Source organism: Phoenix dactylifera, chromosome 2 (assembly GCF_051530095.1).
Source record: "Phoenix dactylifera cultivar Ajwa chromosome 2, Ajwa_hap1_PhDact_Kaust_v1.1, whole genome shotgun sequence".
In the NCBI taxonomy this organism is placed as follows: Eukaryota; Viridiplantae; Streptophyta; class Magnoliopsida; order Arecales; family Arecaceae; genus Phoenix; species Phoenix dactylifera.
Window position 1 is genome coordinate 235,776 of NC_143191.1, and position 20,180 is coordinate 255,955.

The following is a 20,180-nucleotide window of genomic DNA, read 5'->3' on the forward strand; positions in this document are numbered from 1 at the left end:
TCCGGCGAGCCACCTTGGTCGGTTTCTGCCACCCTTCCAGATCAACCGGAGAGAGTGACGATGTCGACCCAACCTCCATCCTGCTCGGACCAGGGCCGGGCGACGCCGGCGTCACCCCCTTCTTGACACCCGGACCGGACTTCTCCTTCTTCCTGGGAGCCGAGGAGGTCGTCCCTATCCGATTAGTCACCAGCCATGGTCCGAATGCACCCCCCTCCCGGGGCCGGTCTCCCCCTCCCGCGGCTTGCCCGGAGTCCTCCATCACAGCTTTCCCCTTACTCGCCTTCTCATGCCCTGCTTCAGACCCTGCCGGCTGCGCACCCTCCACCGTCGGAGACCCAAAATCGCAGACCGCCGGCCAGTGACCAACCCGCCCACACAGAGAACACGGGGCTGACAGGTTTTCGTATACGAAGCCCTGCCAGAACTTCGAGGCTCCATCGGCCGATCTCCCCAACACCCAAGTCCCCGGCACGAGTGGCGCAGACGCATCCAATTCAACCTTCACCCTTGCATACCCATACCTCCGACGATCCTCCGTGAAGCCATCCAACCCCAGGGGGTTACCCGCTCTCGCCGCCACCTTGAAGATTGTGTTCTTCTTCCAGAAATCCAACGGTAGGCCAGGGAGACGTAGCCACACGACCACCCGCCCTACACCTCCGGCCCCCGTGGAGAAGTTCGGCCGCCACCTCTCCATCGCGAGGAGCTGACCCGCTACCATCCACGGGCCGGACCGCATTGCCGCCTCCCGGTCCTCTGCGTTGGCGAATCGGATTGCGACAACACCATCCGCCAGGGAGAAGGCTTCAACGTCGTAACTCAACTTCCCAACTCGCCGGATCTCCTTCGCCACCCACTCCGCCGGAACGGGCCTCCCCACACTCCTCACGAGAACTGTGGAGCTTCTCCATTCCGACCGCACTTCTTCCAGTTCCTCCTCCGCCATGTCGACCACCTCCGTGAAACGCTTCTGCAACTCTTCCAGGTCACGGCCGGACGCCCGATGACTTATCCACGTCGGCTGCCTCGGCGCGCCTCTCGCCACCTCCGCCCACGAAGGCCTCCTAGCTGCCTTCCTTGGGAGAGTACTGTTTTGCTCCCCCGCCTCTGTCGACTCCACCGGCGCCGACGATCCACCCCCAGCCTCGACCATTTCTCCCCTCCCACCCTGTTCGACTAAATGCCCCAAAGATCCCCACCGTAGCACAGATCTCAAAGCATCAGCCCGCTCCCGCTCACCCGCTCACCCTGCGCAGCCCCAAATCTTCGTTTCTTCTTTCCTTTTCCTGTTTCTTTGTTACTACTGCTATATATGAGACTGGAGAATGTATGTAATGTTTGCGGTGGCGCCAATAGTATAGCAACAGCTAGCATGGACACTGGGAGCAAGGATGGAAGAACACGACCACCTCATGACGGTATATACAAACAAAGAGATAAGGTAAATAAATAAAAGACCAAAGGGATACGTACCGAAGGCATGTTTGGAGTAATCGAAGTGGAGTCGCTTCCTTATGATTGGAGACAAACCTTCATGGTTTGTATTGTACAGTAGTCTCTGTATCTGCACTCATTTTATCTCTAGATTTTTCCTTCATGCGGTCATCAAAGGAAAATAAGTATTGTTCCGTCGACACTGACCGGACCCTCGAATATTGATAAGGTGGAGCACAACAAACCCGCGAATCGTGTACAAAACTCGTGGAAAAAAGAATCCAGGCCTTCCCTGTTCTGCTCATGCGCATCACATCTAAATGAGTGTTTTCCACGGATATATTCATGCATGATGGTAGAGCTAGCCCACGTTGCATTGGACCATCAAATGGTCTGATGAGCACTAGACTGGACCAGATAGGTCTTGCAGCCGATACGGCGCGGTAGTTTTAGTTGTTGTTAATATTTTTCAGAGAGATTCAGATGATTCTAGCTAGGTTACTCCCCATATTCCGTCGCTCAAGAAGGTAAATAGATTAATTAAATTAACGAGCAATCCCAATGCATGCAATTCAACTATATTTGTTGGCCCGGAGCACTAATTCCACTCCTCTGTGAAGTGCATACAGAGACGGATCCACTCGACGCAGCAATACGTACGCGCGAGTAGTTCTTATACATTAATTATCCGCAAGATGCATGGGGAAGTGGGTTTAATCAGGGGGAGGGAGGGCACATAATTTAATTACCAACTAAAAACCACTGCATTTTATTGTTATTGATATATATATCCACCTAGCAAACAAGCAAGCAAAGTCAAAAACACTGCCCCTCCATGCCTCTGGAATGGCGGGAACGGTCCATCTGGGCCACCGGCGTGTCGGGCTCCGGCAGGTCGTGGATTTGCGGCACCTCCTCCGCCAGTCTGAACGCGTCGGCTGTAGGATCGTACTGGCTGATCACCATGACCGACGCCGAGAACTCGGGCTGCGCCAGGTAGCTCCCCACCGGCCCCAGCTCCGGGCAGTCGGTCCTGTCGGTCAGCGGCATTACGCGCGGCGCGTGCCCGACCAGGAAGAGGTTGAACTTCCCCATCGCCTTGATGGCCGCCACGATCTCCATCTTCCCTCCTCCGACCACCTTCTCCTCGTACTTGACCGACTTGTTGGCGCCCATCACCTTGGCCTGGAACTCGGTGATGCACGTCTCGTCGGCCAGCCGCTCGCTCGCATCCGTCGCCCGGCCCATGCTCCCTTCGCTGCTGGGCTTCACGAAGTGCTGGCCCGGCTGGGGGACGAACTGCATGACGGTGAGCTCGATGCCCGGGTGCTCCGCCATGCGGGCGCCATAGGCGAGGGCCTCGCGGTCGTCACCACCGCCGAAGTAGAGGACCGCGACTGTGTAGGAGACCTCGCTGGCGCACACCTGCGTGGAGCCGCCCAGGCCGCGGTCGACGAGGACTCCGACGGAGCAGGGGGCGTGGCGGAGGACGCGCTGGTTGACGAGCTGGTATCCGTGGCCCACCGAGTCCATGGAGCCGTCGAACTGCTGGATCTTGTGGAAGGGGAGGACGACGAGGGCTGCGCGCTTCTGCTCCGCGCTGCTGATGATGTCCTCGTGCATGCTGTAGAGGTCGGAGATGGCGGTCATGGGGCGGATGGTGACGTTGCTGAGCTGCTGGTAGGCCTGGAAGGCGACCTCGAGATGGTCCCCGTTGTGCTTCCTGTTCCAGAAGGGGAGGCCGTTGAGGCGGGCCTTGTGGACCATGGAGATCGCCGAGGAGCGCTCCGAGAGCTCCATGAGGTGCATGGCGTAGACGGTGAGGCGGTGCTTCCGGGTGCCGCGGGACGACTCCACCAGGTTGATCATGGTGGGGACGTTGCGGCTGCCGTGGAAGCAGGCCAGCACGCGGAACTCGCTGTCGGGGTCGTTGCGCTGAATGGTGCGGTGCTTGTACGGTGTCGCCGCCCGCCGCGCCGGCTTGAAGATGGCCATCACCACCGGCGTGGTGATGAAGGTCGTGACCAGGGCCATCAGCACCAGGATGGCGAACGTCTCATCGTTGAGCACCTACATAATTCCCATCCCATATTTGAATTATTTATTAATTAATTAATTAATTAATTAAGGCTACAAATACATCCGAGCGAGGGAGCTAATTAAATCAAATAGATCGCAAATTAATACCTTGCGGTCCTTGCCGATGTTGAGGACGATAAGCTCGACGAGGCCCTTGGTGTTCATTAGGAAGCCGAGGGTGAGGGCCTCGCGGACGGGGACCTTGACGAGGAGGGAGGTGATGACGGTGCCGCCGATCTTGCCGAGGCAGGCGGTGGTGATAACGAGGACGAGGAGGCCCCAGGACTGGCCCCCCTTGATGGTGGCCACGTTGGTCTTGAGGCCGCTGGACACGAAGTAGAGCGGGAGGAAGAGCCCCGAGATGAGGTCCTCCAACTTCTCGATGAGCACCCCAGCGAAGGGCCCCTCCTTGGGGACGACGATCCCCACGACGAAGGCCCCAAAGAGGGCGTGGATGCCGATGGTGTCGGTGATGAAACCGCAGGCCAGCACGGAGACGAGGGTGGCGCAGATGTACAGCTCCTTGACGGGCTCGCCCTCGGGGGAGCGGCGGGCCATCCATTCTAGCGCGGGGCGTAGGAGGAGGGCGGCGGCCACCACGAAAACGGCGCCGGAGAGGAGGACCCAGAGGGAAACGAGCATGGATCCGGCACCGGAGAGGGCGATAGCGAGCGCCAGGAGGATCCAGGCGGCGACGTCGTTGACGGCGGCGGCGGACATGGCCATGCGGCCGAGGTCGGTGGTGAGGAGCTTGAGCTCCGCGAGGATGCGGGCGAGGACAGGGAAGGCGGTGATGGAGAGGGCCACGCCCATGAAGACGAGGAAGGGGGCCTCAGCAACGCCTTTGGCGATGGTGGTGCGGAGGGCGAAGGAGGTGCCGATGCCCATTATGAAGGGGAGGGAGATGCCGGCGATGGCGATGATGAGAGCGCGCTTGCCGGTGCGGCGGATGGCGCGGAGATCGAGCTCGAGGCCTACGAGGAAGAGGAAGTAGAGGAGGCCGATGTTGGCGAGGGTGTCCAGCACGGTGAGGCTCTGCTTGGGGAAGAAAGTCTCCAGGAACTTTTCGCTACGGCCCAGCGCCGATGGGCCCAACAGGATCCCTCCCTGCATGCAATAATTGTTTGTTGGATTCTTTTGCCTCCATATCTTAATAATAATAATAATTCATTATTATATTAAATTATTAAATTATTATGAAGAACTACAAAGTGCACCCATTCTCTCCTCCTCTCCCCGCATCACCAAGAATCTGGCATAGAGATTCCACTCTGCTTCGCGGCCGCTGGGGGCGTTCCAAGAGGTGATCGACCAGTTAGGGTGTACGATCTAGTATCGGCTGGGTGGGTGCATTGCTCATGGACAAAAAAAGAAGAAGAAGAAGAATTAAATGATGGAAGCTTTGACTCCATAGTCCTGTCTCAGTTCGGAGCAAACTTCGACGACGGGGAAAGGAAAGCGGGAAAATGGGTGGTAGAAGGTGAGCTTAGGTAATCAAACAGCCTTTTCAATCGGCCATGAGAGCTTCATTCCCAACCCTCCATCCCCCCGTTAACGACGGAGAAGCTAGTCTTATTCTTAACGGTAAGTTTAGTTGGCTGGGGGAGATGATCCGTTTTCAAACTGGGAAGGTTCATCGATCCCTACGTACGTGCGATGACACGAAGATGATCCCTTGTCAAAAAGGAAAAGATAACTAATAATAATAATAATAATAATAATAATAATAATAATAATAATAATAATAATAATAAAAACAAGAAGAAGAAGAGGAGAAAGAGGAATAGGATGGAGGCTTACAATGATCTCAGCGATGACACGTGGCTGGCGGAGGGGGCGAAGGAGGAATGCGAGGGATCGGGTGACGACGATGACGAGGCAGATCTGCACGATGGCCAGCGGCAGAGACGCTTCCAACGGGTTCTCCCCCTGCCACGACCCGTTCGAGGTCGCCTTCATCGGCGCCGGGCACGCATGGCTCGCGTTCGTCGTCGCCATCCCTCCCAGCTCACGGAGATGGCACAATTAAAAAGTGCAGAGACTAGAGAGATGATGATGAGATCGCTATACCTACATCAACCGATCTCCTCGTCTCTCCCTCTCTCTCTCTCTCTCTCTCTCTCTCTCGGAAGGTAGGAGGAACGAGACGAGAGTCTCTCGAAACAAGGCAGCCAGGGATGGGTGGCATATATGGGTCATTTGTTTGTATTTATAAACGGCCAAGCTTTTCCTTTCTGGAGTGTTTTTTGGCGGCGGTTGATGGGACGGATGGTTGGAAGAGGTCGCCAGCCAGGACCTCGGCCCAGATTCAATTAAAACCAGAACCAGACCAAAAACCTGGCCGTGGGTCCAGCTTCGGCTTCCCCCTCCTCCACCGTTCTCCTCCCTGTTTATAGCATCCCCACTCGGCTCCCCCGTCCTCCACCGGTTCTCCTCCCTGTTTATAGCATCCCTAATCGATCCCCGTCCCCCTCTCTTTCTCTCTCTATTCTACGTGGACCAGTAATCCAGTTTAAATCATTCATTCGTGCACCAGCTTCCGATTCACCCAATCGGGCACTAAAGAAGAGGCCCCACGAGTGCATTCATTCTTGCGGTCCTGGAGGGACGGTGGCGCAATGCATTGTATTTAGTTGGTCAGCGAGCGAGCTTAACGGTTACTATTTTCTTGTGACAGTTACAGAATTCAGATTCCCCCTTTCTAATCCCACTCCCAACCTAGGTAACTACCTCTCACCATAAGCCAAAGCACAGGCTCCCAGGCAAACTGAATCTCGCCCTCCCGAAATCAAGACCCGATCGAAATAACCGGGGTCGAGTCAAGAATCATCACCCTCCGGAATCCAACTCCCGCCCCTTGCCTTGAGAAGCAAAAGATCATACGCCGACTTTCCAAACTAAAGCCCTTAGAAAGGGATTAAATTGGGGCCACTAGTCTACTTATTTAGAGTGGGAGACAGAATGAATATTGTTGCTGCCGATCTTCAAACTGCTGATGTTTGCTTTTGTTGATCTACAGAACAACAGATAACAGAACTTGCCGGATTGAGTTGTGGCTATGGCCAGACCTTCAGTCAGCAAGAGAGTTTTAATTATGGTACGAGAGACGAATGAAAATCTCAATGTAGCAATATTATTAGCATTGTACCTTTTATGGAGGGATTCCAAGCCTATATATAGCCACGGGATGTGGAACTTTGTAAGGATTCTGTTGTGAAAGTCTTGAATTGCATGATAATCGAGATTGGCCTCCTTCTTAGAGGCCATTCTTCAAATGGAGTGGAGAAGATTTGACAAGGTTAGAGCCTATCTCAGAAGAAAAGCTAAGATGATCTTTCATTTGGTATCGCCTTGAGAGAAAGGTGGCCGATGCCCTATGTCGGGCAGTCTTGATGGTTTGGTTGGCTAGCTGGAGGGTTATTAGTTTGCTACTGCAGATTCTGCATTATCATTGTAAGAGCCTACTCCTATTGGATGAGTACATTAATCTGCTCAACGTTGATCGATAGCTTCTCGAGCCAATTGCGGAGGTTAAGATCTCTGAGGATTGCATAGGAAGACATTAGACTATGGCTAGGGTATGATCTGTAGATGCTTGGTGGTTCTCTTTTCTAAGCTTCATGACTTTTTTTTGTCTCATTTCTACAGAAGACGCCAATCTATTGTTGCCGATATGTGGAGCGTTGATATAGATCGTCTCCATCAATCTACGAAACAACAATAGGCCAGAGAATTCGCCAGAGTTGGCTTCGATTGGGCCCTCCTATGCATAAGTCAGAGAGAGGATTTTAATTATGGTGAGAGAAATGAATGAAAATCTCAATGTAGTGGTGTTGTTAGCATCGTACCTTTCATGGAGGAATCCAGATGTACATATGGCCACAAGATTTGGAATCTTTTGAGGTCTGTGATGTAACTATGCAATATTGCATCATAACCATCTTAAGATATGTTGTAACTGTCTAGGATCATGCTATAGTTTTCTGGCATGTCCTGCAATTGTCCAAGATAATTATTATGATCTTTAACTCCCAATGCAATGGGGGCATTGAAGTCGCTATCTACGATAAAATAATCTAGCTCAGCTTGGAATGGTTGTTTGGCCAAAATACAAGACTTTACTCGGTATATTGGGCGATGCATAATCTCAAAGGTTGATCACCTCTAGTCTACTCATCTCGGTTCTTAAATCAGCCGAGGTAGATCTGGTTTGGTTAGATTATGCAGAATGCCATACAACTATGACTTGAACAAATCTATTTGTGCCATGTCATAGGGCTCATTTTTCACCATATCAATTACATAAGATGCAAGTGAGTTTTACAAACATGCAGATTTAAGATCATTGAAATCCTATTTGGCATAGTTTCTATTTTTGTGTTTTTGTTTTTATACAAATTTATGAAATTTCACATGTACATTGATGTGGAGCATAGCATTTGCACACACCTTCTATTGTTTGCTGCTTTCATTTTTGCTTTATGTCTAAAATCAATAAACCTTCACATTTAAAGTTAGGGCTGGGAACGGGTCGAGCTGGGCTGGGCCACTCTCCTGCCCAAGCCAGGCCCATTCTTTTTGGGCTTCGAACTAGGCTTAGGCTGTAAATTTTTTAAAAAATCCCAGCCCGAGCCCAACTTGAGACCCAACCCTAACTCCAACCCGAATCCGATTGGGCCAATCCTGAATTATCCATTTGGGCTAAAAATTGGGCTGGCCCAAAATCGATTGGAGCTTAACCTTTCAATCTTTTATACTATAGCTTGATGCTAGTAACCATGTGATGATCAGAAATATATTTACCAAAAAATAAATTGATAACAAAATTGAAAATAAAATTTCTATTTTCTAAGTGGTTCATAAACAAGTACCTAAGTTTAGGTTTTGTTTCAGGTCTAAGTTCGAGCTGGGTTTGGGCCTAAGTTCGGACTCTATTTTGGGCCTCATTTGGCTTGAGCCATTAATATACTCGAGCTCAATTCGAAAAAACATACGGCCTCTATATTTAAGCTAAAACCAAATCTAAATTTTTTCGGGCCTAGCCTATAGCTCGACCTGAAGTTGGCTCAATCCGATAGGCCTTAGGCTAGCTTGGGCCCAATTCCAGACCTATTTAAAGTATGTGAAGAGTTTAAAAAAGTTGTCCCGTCAAGTGTATTTCTTTCTTGTAGGTTTCTGGAACCAAAAATATAAAATGACAGCGATACCAAACAAGCTTCAGGTTTTTCTCCAAGTTTTTCTTTCCCTTTCCTCTTTTTTTAATTTAATAAGAAATACAAACCAAACCAAATTGAGTCTACGTTTAACAATTTTGCATAGGTAGTGAAAAATAGTCTAAATTTAGAAAATAACAAATGATAGACATTACTTTATTAGGTTGTAATGATTAATCAATTTATCATTTTGTTTACATAATCTTTAATAAGCGTCCATCTAGAACAAGGTTTGCTTTCACTCTCTATAACTCCAAGTGTCTTCCACAAAAGGTCTCATGAAATCATCACGTTTAAATGCACCAATATGTGCCGCTCACTTTTAAATTGGGAATCTCCCAAAGTCCGCTGCGCATTATTGCTAGCAGTGCTTCCATCGATTGGAAATAAAAATTTCCACCGCACATAGTCTCGCCGGTCAATCAATTTTCTACAAAATTGGTATGTGCGGGTCTATCATGCTAGGATTGGTTAGTAGAAGTCCATTTTTTCCTATTTGTGCATCATGATGCTTGCACTCATATTTTTTTGAGCATATTGTTTCTCTCTCTCTCTCTCTCTCTCTCTCTCTCTCTCTAACATGTACACAGAGAGTCAAATTCACACATAGTGCGGTCGGTAGAAGCAAAGGATATATGTTATATTTAAAAGCCCATATCAGAAGGTAGCTGCGTCCCCTGTCATCTGCCGTCCAAGTCTCAGTCAATCATTTTACCACCAAATTGCAGCTTCGTTTAACTCGTTTTGGAGAGGGCTTATCGAACGCGTCTCCGATTGTCCTCGCTCATTCCACTGCAAAAGATAGTGGGTAAGGATTCGAATATTGTTCCTTTCTTTACTCGTGGCCGTTCCTTTCTTTACTCGTGGCCGTCTGCAGCAATTACAGATGGAGCACTCGTAGCCGAACACAACAGCAATGATGGGACAGCTGATGTGGCGTGCTGAAATATTTATCATCTCGATAATTTGATGGAATATTAATCAACAAATAGAAAAGGGTATTTTATTAGGAATATATACTAAACTTTCTCTTCTTCCGTGCCATTTTAACTTGTATTATTACGAGAAAATGGAAGACGTGGTTGAGAAGGGGCCGTTTTCTTCACATTGAGAGACGCGAAAATCATATTAGCTTTTCGATATGAATAAATCTATGGGCGAGCAGTAACAAATTAATCTTTTGGACCTAAACACATCGATCCAATGGCGGTCTCTTGCTGCGTAACAGCATGATACGATAGTAGGTCCCGAGCAGGAAGCGTGAGGACGTCGATGAAGAAAAGAGTGACCTTTCTTTCTTCCACCCACTCTTTGGAGTGGACCATCTAGAGGCTCTGAAGGGCTTTGAATTGATGAGATTACATATATAGCGCAAGCATACATGGAGGGGCGGCTGCAAATCCCGTAAAGCATTTTCTTTTCTCTTTTAAATATACTTCTAACATCCATGAATTTCCCGTATTCAATCTGAATCAATTGCTCGGTGGAAAGTAGCAGGTGCTATGTAGAGGGATGTATTGGAAAAAAGAAAAAAGAAAAAGGGGGTGTTATTTATAACCCAACCCATTAGTTCAACGCAAAATTGACTCACTTTAAATATATTTGAATTTGGCATAAATAAGTCCAGATCATAAAAGGATATTCAACTTGACCTGGTTGCCATCACTAGTGTTATTTGCAGGGTCCGATTAGGTTCATAAGGGCTGTAGAATTTTTGAGAAATATAGTATTCACTATCCAAGCATAATATTTATTTATAATAGAAAAAGGACATATTTAATTATGTTAACAAATATAACCTTGGGACATTCCATTATTAGTATTTGGTTGGTAGAACCATTGCAATAACATGTTTGTGTGTCCTTAGACATTTGTTACTTATTGTGTTTTGGGCGAACTAATTTCTTTCTTTTTCCCTGATCCTTTGCGTGCTGCACCTGAAGCTCCCATCCGAGTTGCCACCTTCGCTCTATCAACCTTTGACATTTGTTAATATTTTTCAGAGTTTAAATAGGCCGGACTAACAAATGAGTATATATCAGGCCTGAGGGCCGGCCCACAATCCGCTTTACTCACCTTCCTTCTATCTAGGCTTTCCTCTCCCGTGATATCTCCTCTCCCCGAGACCCAGCCTACATGAGGTCCTTCCTGCTGCCCCCGCTCCTTTGGACCCCATTCCCTTATTTATGGATAACATTCCCTCTTCCTTCCTATACGACACGTCAAGTCATCGTTTGTTAGTTAGGAGAACGTCACAGCCGTGATCCATGGAAACAGCATGACCCCGGGCAAGCTAGTTTCATGAGAAAATTCAGTACATATTATTCTTGATTCAAATTAAGCGATCAAAATAACATATATATTTTTCCACTCCATACATTCGAAAGAACAAAAAAAAAAAAAAAAAAAAAAAAACATAAGAAAGACATAAAAAAATAAAAAAGAGATTATTCTCTTAGAGCTTATTCAGTGCCACTAGTATTAAGTATGCACCGCATGCAGCAAATTAAGGTGGTGGTCTACTGCAGGCTGGATATCCTGCGGGACTGCTGGGAAATGATAGCTGTTATGGAGGAGCTCTTCGATAATATGATCTCGTAGCCATCTTTGAAGTCATCCATCCCCTTGGCCAGCACCTGCCAGAACAGCCCTCCTGCGCATGAGCCCCCTTCCCTAGCCGAGTCGAAAATCATGTTGTACACGGCCCAGTAGAAGGCATTCCTCTCTCCTTCTGTGTACCCCGAGGTCTTCGAGGACCTACCAAATTCTGTGATCATGAAAGGCTTTCTAATGACGGCACTAGAATCATCGATATGGGATTGAATCCAGCTCTTCAGGAATGCCATCTGGGCATCTTCTGAGCCTGAAATCCTAAAACAAGCAAACAAACAAACAAACAAATAAATAAATAAAAGAGACTGGCATTAATTAGTTAGAAATGACTCAACATCTGAAATGCGAGGAAGCATATATATCGGTGAAGCAAACATAATATTCAGAAAGAGTCGGCTTACCATTGATCAGGGTAGGCATGAATGGTGGTGAAATCAATTTCTGAGATCATATTATTAGAGATGAAATCCGTACCGACCTCATAGCCGGGGTTGAATTGCTTCTTCTCAGCCTCTGATTCCCCATAAAACCCTTCCAACCCGATTTCGAGCATGTGGTTGCTATCTATGGATTTCACATAAGCAGCCATTTCTGCGATCCAATTCTGTCGCATGAACAAACGCTTGCAGGCATTAGATGTTTGAATAGTAGCAGTTGCATGGACGAAAACCTTGCGATGATATCGGAGACAATTTGGTGGAAAAAGGATGAGCTAGTGTTATGTACGAACCTGTAGGGTCTTGCCCGAGAGGTCGCTTTGGCAGCGGGGTTCGTTTATGAGTTCCCATGCAAAGATGGTAGGATCATCCTTGTATGCTACTCCCGTGATCGTGTTGACCCTCGTTAGAATAGTCTGGGTCGACCGAGCAAGATGGAAGTAATAAATATTAGATTTAATAATTCGTGCTAGCTAAGCTTCAAGCCACCATATGCACACTTGATGGCAGAAAAACAGGAAATCCATGAAATAGGTCATTTGTCACCTTGACATGGTTCTTGTAGAGTTTTTTGACGGCATCGTTCGAATAAAAGTCATCATCAGAGCTCAAGGACTGCCCCATGTCCGTGGCCCACCGAACATACTGCTTCCTCCCACCAAAATCCGCATAGTTATTCACAAAACTGAGTATCAGATACACTCCATGATTCTTGGCCTCGGAGATCACAAAGTCCAAACCCTGAAATAATAAAGCGAAAAGAGCCAACACGTTAGTTGTGTCCATATAGCAGTAATTAATTTCGTACAGCTAAATCTTTCTACGCGAAAGATATGAATCGCTCCAAAAAGAAAAAAAAAGAAAAAAAGAGAGAAAAAGATATGAGCCTATATATCCATATATACCCATATGCTCGATTATATATACAGAGAGAGCATAATCAGTTGGAAAAGGTAGCTGCATGCATGGAAATTAAGATTGAGTTGATCGTATAACCGGCCGTCATAAAACTTATATGGCTAGTTGGTGGGTCAAAAAAAGAAAAAAAGTCCAAAACTCACGCATTAACCAAGTATTTCGAGTTGCTTGGCTAAAATAAGAGATGAGCTTGCTATATGATATATGGGTATTATATGTACCTTGAACATTTCCTCGTTGTAAGAACCAGGTGAGTACTGCAGAGCGCTGTCGCCACCATCGCTGAAGGCCCAGGTCCTGATCACGCTCATTCCATAGCCGGAAGCTTGTTGGAAAGTAGAAGACACCGTGTCCCTTTGCGTGGGGTCCGAGGCCTTGAGCATCAGCCAGTACGCATTGAATCCATTTGAGAAGAACGGGCCCCCATTCACGACAAAATGCGTCCCGCTGGTCCTCGCGAAGCTCGACGAAGCGTCGGCGCCGCCATGATGGAAGACCAGCAGAGCTAAGAGAGCAAGACTGCAAAGGACTCGTTTCCCTACCATCGCTAGATACATATATAGTGAGACGGATCAGTGGTGAAGTATTCGTTATATATGTATATATATATATCAACAAAGGCTTGATCGATGATCTGAGGCGTGTGATGAGGAGAGCTCATGGGGGAGGGTGGTTTATATAGAGTTCGACGGCCCGCAGGAGGAGAAAGGATGAGGAGGCTCCCCGTTTTGCTGCTAAAATCCGATACGCTCCGACTAGGTCGTTATCCGGGCAAGCACGATGTCGATAACGTGCACGGCCGCCAAAAAACGCCCCCGGGTCTTCACGTTCTTATCTTTCGAATAAATCGACTCTAGTCTCTAGATAGCATGAGAGGAAAAAAAGAGAGGGTAATTTAAGGCGGGGAACGTCTCGCTGGTGTCCGTTAGGCGGTTAGATGGCGGCGAGGACGGCTGCATCATAGTCATCTTTATCAGATCGACCGAGTAACTTCACGCTTTCCACCTCGTATTTTCGGTAGTCTCAGAGGGTTTTTGCTCGCTTGCTGCCAACTTTTAGTTTGAGTAGCTGCTTAAGTTTCAGTGTCGTGCGGGGCAGCTCTCTATCCTTCAACAGTCCTGATCGGATTGTGATAGCTATCCTGCATCGATCAAATCCGTCAAAAAGTTTTTCTTTCATGTAAAGGTGCATTACTCTTGTCTTTATTTGCAGAGAATTAGATTGATAAAAGGTAAAAAAAAAAAAAATCATTTTTTTAAAAAAAAATTGTAGTTCAGCTTTAGCATCTTTATCTTTACTATGCACTGCAAACTGCAGGAGTACTGCATCTGCATCCCCTGGGCAATCGGATTCGGCTCCAGTCCACGATCCCAGTAGTTGCATGATTTTATCTTCAGTAGATTTTTGCCTTTTCCTTTTCCAACCCACGTTAAGTCTTTCTTCCTTGCTCTTCCGAGAGCAAGTTTCTCCCTTGATATATATCTCTTTTTAAGTTATCGAACAGCTTCATTTATTTTTTTTAACTATTTTACTTTATTTTAAGCTTGGAGACCAACTCTCTTGCTGATCTGATTCAACTCGCATGCAGAAAATGCAACAAGCAATCGTCTGGTTCAAGGCTCTCACAAGTCATGCATGCAATAGTAATCACCAGCGCATAGCTTTCAGCAACAGACCATCAAAGCGGTTACCAAAACTATATGCACCAAATTACTTCACTGCGGCAATTATTATGAAGAAAAACACACGACACATGAAAAATTTAAGAGAAAGCAGCTTGTAAGTTGGGTGGAAGATGAGCAAAGCCGTTCGTGAATTACTACTTAAGTATTTGGCTCGATAACTGGCTTGATTGATCTTGTTCAAATAATATTTAAGCTAATTAAGTTTGAACACTGTAGCTAGCTAGGTTTGCAAAAACTAAGGGACGTTCTTCTCCCAACCCGAAAACAAGCTCATCCAAGATCGATCTATTTAACAAATGAGCCAGGATAATTCAATATGTTCTATAAATTAAGCTCAGATTGCTTCTTTCATCATATATTGAGGGGAGCCTAAGCAACCTCGTGTTGCTTAGCTCGACCAATCTGCACCACTATCAGCAGGTGAACCTGCGACACATGAAAAGTACCATGAATGTAGTTAGCAAGTTAACTAATACTCTGCTTGCACAATCAGAAAAATACGTACTTTGCATGGAATGAATGACTGTTAGGAGGTAACAATTACGACTAGTATATAGGGCTGTCCCTCTCCAATAACTCCCCTCACTCTTACCAAAATGACTGTTTTGGGTTGTTTTCAATTAAAACTGTGGTTATTTTTGCGTGAGATAAATCTCTTTATCGAAGAGGATCTAGAAAGAATGTAAAATAAGGCCAAACTTATAGGACCACTTTGGACGAGCAGACACGATTACACCAAGTAAGGCATCGCTCGTAGTCGGTGAATTGATCGATCAACCAATTTTTTTCTGAAAACTGAAGCAAGCTGGAGCAAACTAACTTCCAAGAAATTAAAGGGAAGCCGTTGGAGAGAACGCGCGCAATTAAAACGAAGAGCACCGAAAACCCGAAAAACTGGGATCGGCGACGAGTCAAGCCACATGCATACCATGGAACTACCTCGGACTCCGCTTACTTCATCCGCCTTACCAGCGAATCGGGCTTTTTATTATTAGTATTAGTTTTTCATCTTTCTCTCTTCGTGGTGCGCAGGGAAACTGCGGTAGAACGTCAGAGCTGGTGGGTCGGATGCACAGTACCTAGAATCAATTGGTTGGAAGTGGATCAGGTTTAATTTTATATCTACACTAGAATCTGAATTATGCTTTTGGACTCGACTCTATTGTACAAGCTTGCTTTTTCGTGCTGGAAAAAAAACACCAAATAAAAAGTTGGGTACCAATTATTATCTAGTGAACAATTTTAGACGATTTGAGACATTTGATGTAATTTACCATCTTTAAACTGCTAACGCAACAAAAATTATATAATTTGGAGATTCCCTGCTTATATATTAAGTAGTCAAAGAAAGAAAAATGTATTGCTTCCTGCTATTTAGACTGTCTAATTTTTTGACCATTTGATGCATAAGCTAAGAATCTCCAAATCATATAAATTTTAGTATGTAAGAAATTCAGAGATAGTAGATCATATGTAACTGCTTGAATCATCAACATAGGACGTCTATCATCTGACCTAAAACTAACTGGATCCGAATGGAGATCCAATCGAGTGTAGCCAAATCTAGCTTGCTCGCTCTCTCTGCTGCATTCGAGTGGATCTCTAATTAGATTTAGTTAAATCTAGATTGGATGATGGGATCTCATATCAATGATCCGAGTCGTTGAACGTGATTTACTATTTCTAATTTTCTTACATACCAAAAATCATGTGATTGGAGATCTCTAGCCTATGCATCATGTGGTCAAAAAATTGGACAGTTTAAATATTATATACATATATATAATTATTTGATATATAGGCTATGGATCTTCAAATCACATAATTTTTTATGCATAAGCAACTTAGATATAGTGAATCACATCCAATGATTTGGATAATCAATATAGAACCCTCAGTGTTTAATAATAGACCTATTAACTGGATCCGAGTGGAAATCCGCTTGAGTGTAGCTAAGTTCGACTCTCTCTTTATAAATATATATACATATACATATATATTATTTTAGTTATTATATAATATGTTATATCTATTTTTAGAATTTGCTATAATACTTCAGTAGTTTTGTACTAGAAAAATGAGCAAAATTTTACATTTAACCTCCACTTGGAAATGGATAGCCAAGATCAGCTAAGGATTTACGGCTCATAGCTTGTTCAGAAACTAAGTATGTGCGGCAACTACATGTAATTTTATAGAAATAGTGATCATCATGTTATGATCATTCTCTCCCCCAAATATTGGCTCTTTTGCACAACAGAAGACTTTCGGTTAGACAACAAATGCCTTCTAGTTCAGCACCTGCGAAGCTATTTGACATGGAAAACTGTAGGCTTTTGATTAATTAGGGCGATGAGGACCGTGTCATGGCTTCTGGTCGCAAATGTCAGTTAGTGAGAGGTGCAATGGCTTGGGTTTGGGCTGAGTCCTTGGACACCGACAAGTGATGGTGGAGAGAGGAAAGGTCAATCTAGGGATTGGTGAAGCCACATAGAGAGAGAGAGAGAGAGAGAGAGAGAGAGAGAGAGAGAGAGGCACCAGAGAAAAGGAGGAACCTAGACGAGAGAGGCGATCCAGGAGGGAGCGAGCAGTGGGGGAGACCTCGAGGCAAAAGAAGCAGCGTTATCCCATATAGGAAGATGTTTGTTTATGTCAGTCCCATAGCATCCAAGTCATAATAAGAATTAAAAAAAGATTAAAGTTTTCAGAGTACAATAATGAAGGTAAAAGAGAAGACTAGAAGTGAATGAAGGAAAAAGAAGTAAGCAGACCTTTTGTTTTTCCTTCTTTCTATTTAAAAGTAAGTATTTTTTTTATATTTTTATTCTCTATTAGAGACTCGTTATAGCTTTTCTTCAAGCTTTCAAATTGAATTTTCATCCAAGTGCCTTATTATTATATAAGTAAATTTATATTCTTTTCAAAATTTTCTAAATCGCTATATACCTTGTCTGGCCATTAGATCTTTAATTTTGAATCAATCAAATAAAAAAAAGGAGATAAAAGGTAGATTGATCCATTCACTTGATCTTTCTATTGATATTCTGGAATTTTTAACATATATTATGCAGAAAAAATAGACTAAAGAGGAGTCTATCTAACAAAAAGAAATGTAATTCATAATCTATAAATCATGAACCCTTATTTGTTTATATTAATAAGCAAGTCTATTTTTTAGTCGATCATTTGAGGGATTGATTGCTTGGACAATGTACAAGGATGTAAGCTTGGCAATTACTTATAATTTTTTGTGGAAAAAATATGTAAAATTTTAATCAAAATAAGTGCTTTAAGTATAATTTCATCAAAATAAATACACTATTTCAGTAGATAGATTTTGTCTTTGGAAGTATTACCGGCCACCCGAAAGGAAGATTTCTGGCTCCGCTGTGACGGGCCTGTAACCGTATGTCATTCATTTATCAACACAGCCAGCTACATATGTCGATTCTTCTTCATTCCTTTGTTGTATTAGATCGAAAAGCAATGTGTAGAGAATCCACTAGCAATTGCGAGTGCATACAACTCATGTTAAAGACCCTATCCAAAATGCTAGCAGTTGTCAAACTTTAAAACCTGGAGATATGGATGTTCTCATCTGAATTAAATTAACTGTTGGTTGGATTTATGCTACCATTGCTCATGAAAATTCTAATCTCCCTTTGTGTGCTCTTTGATGACTACATTATATGCTCACTATGTAATCCACCTCGGCGAATTGCATTTGCAGTCTTTTGGTTGTACATAATGGCTGATGTGCTGGTTCAGTTTCTCAATGTGATGATTGGATCCAAAATGAAGTTTAGAAGCAATGAAGGATTTGTTATATAATCACAGATAAAATTTTAAAGCAGCAAATGCTACTGGCCTCCCACCGTGGATCATGAATCAACACTGCCAGTTTCATATGCCAATGATGTGCATCATGTTTGGTGGAATTATGATTAACATTTGTTGCATTTATACCCTTTTATTTCCTATTATTTAGATTTAAGCTCTCACCGGTCCCCATGTTGTTGCTTCAATTTGTTTCTTGGTGTTTGAGGAATAGTGACGCAGCGGGGGAATGGGAAGGAGAAGGATGAAGATGGGGATGGTGGGTGTGGCAATATTTTTTCTCTTGATTATGACTATGGCTTGGAAGGAAAAGGGATGCTGAAACATGATGAAGATGGGAAGGAAGCCGGCCTCGAGGAAGATGGTGGCTCCTTCTTTTTCTTCTTCTTCTTTTTTTCTTTTTCTCTTTGGTGGCTGGTTAGGCTAGGATTTCTTCCTTGCGGATGACCAGGTTAGAGATGAGGGACATGGTCAATTGGGCTTGGGAAAGACTCAATTAGGTGTGTCGTGCTTGAGGAAATTGAGGGTGTGATGGGATTGGGTTGGACCCAATTTGGGGATTGGATTTGTGGCGTGATTCAATGAATGTGGTGTGGCTAATTGGAAAAGTCCTAATGAGACTCAAACTCTTTAATTTGAGGCGTGAGAAAAAGAATGTGGTGTGAGAAAGAAATGTGGCATGAGAATGAAGAAACAACTAAGATTGTTTAGAAATCGGAAGAGTTATGGCCTGAGAGATGGAAGGAGTCCTTTCACTATGACTCTCAAATAAGATGACGTGGGAAGGAAGAGAAAGGGATTGTTGGCATGAGGGATGGAAGGATTGTTGGTGTGAGAAATGGAAGGAGTTCTTTTTTCACTAAAACTCTCCAATAAGATGGCATGGGAAGGAAGAGGAAGGGATTGTTGGTGTGAGGGATGGAAGGGTTGTTGGCGTGAGAGATGGAAGGAGTCCTTTCACTAGGACTCTCAAATAAGATGGCATGGGAAGGCTAGGATAACTTTGTATTATTTGTGGCTCATGAAATTTGTGCATCCTCTGCTAGTTTTAGAATACTCGTTTATTATGTTCTCCTGCACTAAATTCCTGATTTGCTCTGAAAGTACTTCCTTTCTGTGAATATTTGCCCTTAAAAATCTAAAATACATAGTTCTACTCGCATGGAAGACAGCTTTTCGCTTTGACCTTTGTTTTTAAGGGGGGGAAAACACTCTGGTGGCAGAAATTTAATTCATGAATCGAGTTCTGTCGGTTTATGCGCGTTAATAAAACGGTCATGAGGGCAGGGTTACCCAACATGGTAGTTCAGCGGCTTTTAGACAGTTCGCAGCAATGGTGGATCTTGTTTTCCTCAATGACGTGCCCATCATGGGAAATTTTGGGGGATAGCTCCATATAGCACGTTGTACCGCATATAAAGACTATGCATCTTTGAAGTGTTGACAGCAGATGCCAAGAGAATTAGGCAAGGCCAGGGATTGCTGCCTGTTAATCTTTCGCCGGGTCTCAAGTGTTTTGCCTTCAGAAAATCCTTCAGTAGGTAAATGTGTATATGGATGCAAATATTAATTGGCTGCTAGTATCTATTTATATATATTGGATCAATTATAGACAGTACGGATACAAGAATGGCTATAAGTTAAATGGTTGAATTGTTTAGGATATCTTTTATCCTTAAGTTTTACCGTAAATAAATCTACAAATCTCCCTATTCATATCATTTTTAAAATAAATAAACTGATCGTATAAAAAATCATAGAGGTAACAGCATCTGCTTTGTCGCCTAACTCTTTTACCTGATCTTGATAATTTGGAGGATTTTACATGCTTTGATTAAAAAAATTGACCGACTCTATGTGCAAAAATTTGATGACGGACTTTTTAAAATAAAAAAGAGAAGCGGCGGTACCTTCTTTTTTTTTTCTTTTTTTTTTTTTTTTTTTGCCTAAAGAACAAGGGG

The 20,180-nt window shown here is 44.7% G+C and overlaps 2 protein-coding genes across 4 annotated transcripts; both read right to left on the reverse strand.

Moving 5' to 3' along the window:
- Positions 1-2,177: 2,177 nt before the first annotated feature.
- LOC103714701 (cation/H(+) antiporter 19-like) lies at positions 2,178-5,938 on the reverse strand. Of its 3 annotated transcripts, none has more exons than XM_088714787.2 (4): positions 5,317-5,448; positions 4,734-5,190; positions 3,625-4,623; positions 2,178-3,507 (listed from the first exon to the last, which is right to left on the reverse strand). In XM_088714787.2, exons 3-4 carry the CDS (start codon positions 4,402-4,404, stop codon positions 2,254-2,256), a joined length of 2,034 nt encoding a protein of 677 aa, XP_088570913.1. In that variant the 5' UTR covers positions 4,405-4,623; positions 4,734-5,190; positions 5,317-5,448; the 3' UTR covers positions 2,178-2,253. The 3 variants fall into 3 exon arrangements, with proteins under 3 accessions (XP_088570913.1, XP_089784730.1, XP_008800286.1); XM_089928604.1 differs by having other exon boundaries at positions 4,734-5,212; positions 5,317-5,430; XM_008802064.6 differs by lacking the exon at positions 4,734-5,190 and having other exon boundaries at positions 5,317-5,938.
- A 5,217-nt stretch (positions 5,939-11,155) lies between these two features.
- LOC103714733 (putative mannan endo-1,4-beta-mannosidase 9) lies at positions 11,156-13,218 on the reverse strand. Its single transcript, XM_008802111.4, has 5 exons — positions 12,919-13,218; positions 12,326-12,520; positions 12,073-12,195; positions 11,744-11,946; positions 11,156-11,600 (listed from the first exon to the last, which is right to left on the reverse strand). Exons 1-5 carry the CDS (start codon positions 13,078-13,080, stop codon positions 11,249-11,251), a joined length of 1,035 nt encoding a protein of 344 aa, XP_008800333.2. The 5' UTR covers positions 13,081-13,218; the 3' UTR covers positions 11,156-11,248.
- Between the last annotated feature and the right edge of the window lie 6,962 nt (positions 13,219-20,180).